Here is a 3,368-nt window from a genome sequence, read left to right as displayed (position 1 = left end):
GAGGGGTACAGTTGAAATCTGGGGAAGCACAACTGGAGGAGAGATGGCTTCCCACTGTGGATCAAGGAAGGATCCTTGGAGGATGTGACATCTGAAATGCATCTGATGATCCATTTTATCTATCCAGGCTGACACTACTGACATCCTGTTGCTTTCAGAGTTGAAGCCACGGAAGCCAGGTCAGATCAACAAATCCTGCAAGATTACATTGAGCATATATTGGTAAATGATCATGGAGCAGAAATGAATGGAAAGTTTTAACAAGGAGAGTAGAAGTGATGGCATCACCCTGTGGTGTTCAGGTGTAAACTGGGAACCTGCATAGCTGGGTCCTCACTTCAGAGGGCCAGAACTGCAGGGAGCTTCACGGTGGGTCCTAAGTGAACAAAAAATAACAGACCTGCATAAGCTGGAGGTGAGAATGGAGGAGAAAATAGAAATGGGGCTGAGAGGAGAAGAAAAAGTGAAAAAAAGATTAAAAAGAAGAGAAGACTATTGGGAGGAGGGACGAACAAGAAAGATGGATACAAAGAACTCACCAGCGTTTCCTAAACCAAAATCCAAGACCTGTCAGAAGAGCCAGGGCCACTATCACAGCCAAGAGGATCCAGCCCACGGCACTCTGAGGTGCTGCAGATTCAAGTGGACACCAGATGATGTTTCAATCTGCATCTATAGATCCTTATTTTAAATTAAACCGTTCTTTGAATCACATATTTTTCTTCTTTTTGGGTCTGGAATTTGTAAATCCCAATTTTTTTTTTACCTGGTCCTCATGCTCTGCTAGAAGATATCCCCCCATCTCCAGCCTGGGTCCCACTCTTACCACCCCAGTAGAGGACGAGGTCCTGCCCTCCTAGGCTGCTGTGCTTCACCCTGCAGGCCAGGCCAGCCGCCTCCCCAGCTGCCACATCCAGGGTTGCTCTGAGATACCACGTCCCATCAGCATTGGGCAGGATGTCACCTTTCTGAGTGCCCTGCTGCTCCTGCTCACCTCGCATCCACATCACCCACACAGGCTTTGGGTGGAAGCCAGACACGTGGCACACCAGCAGCAGATGGCCAGAACCAGTACTGGGGCCACTGGACAGCCAGGCCTCAGGCTTCACTGCAAACACCAGAAAAGACATCCAGACACAGACTCTAATGTGAATAGAGATTTAGAACTCCCCATAAGTCTACAGAGACACATGTTTCCCACTCTGGAAATGTCACACATTATCCTTTTCTCTTTTTATCCTAAATTTGACTTTAAAATTGAAAAATTCTTGCAGATGGGCTACAAGACTGACCTTGTCGCTGGAGATGAGACTTCCCTGCATCAAGGAGACCCAAGGTAAAACGCGGGCAGGTGTCACTGAGGAGCCTATGTAACCTGTGTGTGAAGGCTTCATTCAAATTGAGTAGATTGCAGGCTTCCTGGGCCTTTCTTGCATTCATGGGAGAGGATAAACATGTTTCATTCTGGAAGCTTATGAAATAATATCCTTGAATAGCTACCTGCATGAAGCCTAGGAAGCCCTTCCCAGAGTGCAGCTCACAGCCTGCTGTCACCTGCAGATCAAAGGTATCTGGGGAAGCAGAGGAGAAAAGAGAGAAAATGGAATGAGTGGTAGCAAAAGACAACAGAAGCAGAAGGGAGTTTGGGGAGTTTAAGAGAAAAGACCCAAGTGTGGTTTGTCAGAGGTTCACAGAAAGGCCACTGGTAGGAGCTAGAGGTGGAGGACAAGATGACAATATCAGGAAGGGAGGGGATTGTTTGAAAGTGATGGCGACGGTGTGAGGGAGAAAGGCCTTAATGTGAGAGAGCTGAGACTCTAACAAACCTGGGAGAATGTATCCATGGTCACTCTGACAGTTTAGACAGGAATAACTGAGGAGAATAAATGGGAGAGAAAATCACACTTTAAGGAGTCAACCAGTGAGTGAGGAAGCTGAAGGTACCTGACTGAAGACTGGGGAAAAGGGTGGCCACAGGATGCCTCTGAGGTGAGTTAGTAAAACACAGCCCTGCAGCCAAAGAGAGAGCATTCAAAAGTGGCAAAAACTGAAGTCTTTGAAGAATCTGGTTGTTTATCTCACGTGCCCAGTGTGTGATTGCAGTTTTATACTGAAGAGAGTGGAGTAAGATTCGGAGCAGAGAAGGCTGTTTCCCTAAGGAATAAAAGTTCACTGAGATGCCCCACCCTCATCCTTTTATTTTCCCCAACAGGGGAAGTGAACGCACCTTTAAACATTAATTGAAAAATGTAAAATTCCTGATGTTCACTGAAATATTTCTGGAACAACCTTTCCAGATCCATCAACTCCTTGTTACTGAAGTTGCCCCTGGACCAGGGATACAGGTAAATGATGGTACCAGACCTGATGTTCCATCTGTGAGTCTGCAGCTCACCCAACCAGCCTGAGCCCAAATGTACCCAGGAATAATTGCGAAATGATGTTGTCTGGATGACATGAAAGGAGACAGGCTTCTCAAACCCTGTAGCAAAAGAATAGATAGAATAAGCAGAAATGAAACATTTGAAGGAAAAGATTTGGGAAAGTAGGTGCCCTGGTAGGAAGACTCAGAATCTGGAAAAGTGGAGAGCCACAGTTACCTTAGCTGACATCTGCTGGCCCCCAGGGTCCCATGCTCTACCAACATCCTCATGAGAGCACAGAGGGCTTGAGTAAGGACATGCAGAATTGGGCCATCTTGGCACTCGTTCTCTCCAGGTGTGTGCAGGGGAAAATGCCATGAACACACACACACACACACACACACACAATTGGTCAGTTGCCCCAGTTCTTACCACTGTCACCTCCTGGGAAGAGAGCAGCAAGCAAGGGGAGTAGCAGAAACAGCATGGCCCTTGCAGATGCTACTTTTTTCTCTGAGAGAAGTTGGCCTTTGATTTTTGTTCTAAATAAGTCTACCCTTGTTGGAATAACTTTCAGTTTACAGCTAGCAGCTAGCAGCTATGAGCAGCTCGGATGCTTGAAGGATCTACACTCGTTCAGGCCTGATAGGAGCGCCTGCAGGATGGGATGCTCTGCTCTAGCGGGCCGTTAGTGAAACCACATCCTTAGCACTTGTGGTTAGCGTTGCCAAGTTGCCAGGCCAGGAAACTTATAGCCAGGAGCTTTGACATGGAACTCCTAACAGAATTTCCTCCCATAGGGACAAAGACCCTTCCTGATGATAGCAATATTTAGAGCATCCTCATAATGTGGTTACATTAGGCATAAGATGATTGGCTTATGGGTACTATCTTGCTCATGTATTGATGGGCATGCCCCACTCGAACCCTATAACAATTGTATGCATTCCAAAAATAAATGAGGTACTGGATGATGACCTGAGGCGGGTCTCCAGCCAGTTCTCT

The 3,368-nt window shown here is 46.8% G+C and overlaps 1 protein-coding gene across 1 annotated transcript; it reads right to left on the bottom strand.

Annotated features, from left to right (window-relative positions):
• Window positions 1-333: 333 nt before the first annotated feature.
• Window positions 334-2,850, bottom strand: LOC113177364 (T-cell surface glycoprotein CD1a-like). Its single transcript, XM_026381883.1, has 6 exons — window positions 2,796-2,850; window positions 2,228-2,482; window positions 1,293-1,571; window positions 830-1,108; window positions 540-630; window positions 334-376 (listed from the first exon to the last, which is right to left on the bottom strand). The coding sequence occupies exons 1-6, from the start codon at window positions 2,848-2,850 to the stop codon at window positions 334-336; spliced, it is 1,002 nt and encodes a 333-aa protein (XP_026237668.1).
• Between the last annotated feature and the right edge of the window lie 518 nt (window positions 2,851-3,368).

Source organism: Urocitellus parryii, chromosome 11 (assembly GCF_045843805.1).
Source record: "Urocitellus parryii isolate mUroPar1 chromosome 11, mUroPar1.hap1, whole genome shotgun sequence".
In the NCBI taxonomy this organism is placed as follows: domain Eukaryota; kingdom Metazoa; phylum Chordata; class Mammalia; order Rodentia; family Sciuridae; genus Urocitellus; species Urocitellus parryii.
Note: the sequence above shows the minus strand (reverse complement) of the source record. Positions and strands in the feature narration are given on the sequence as shown.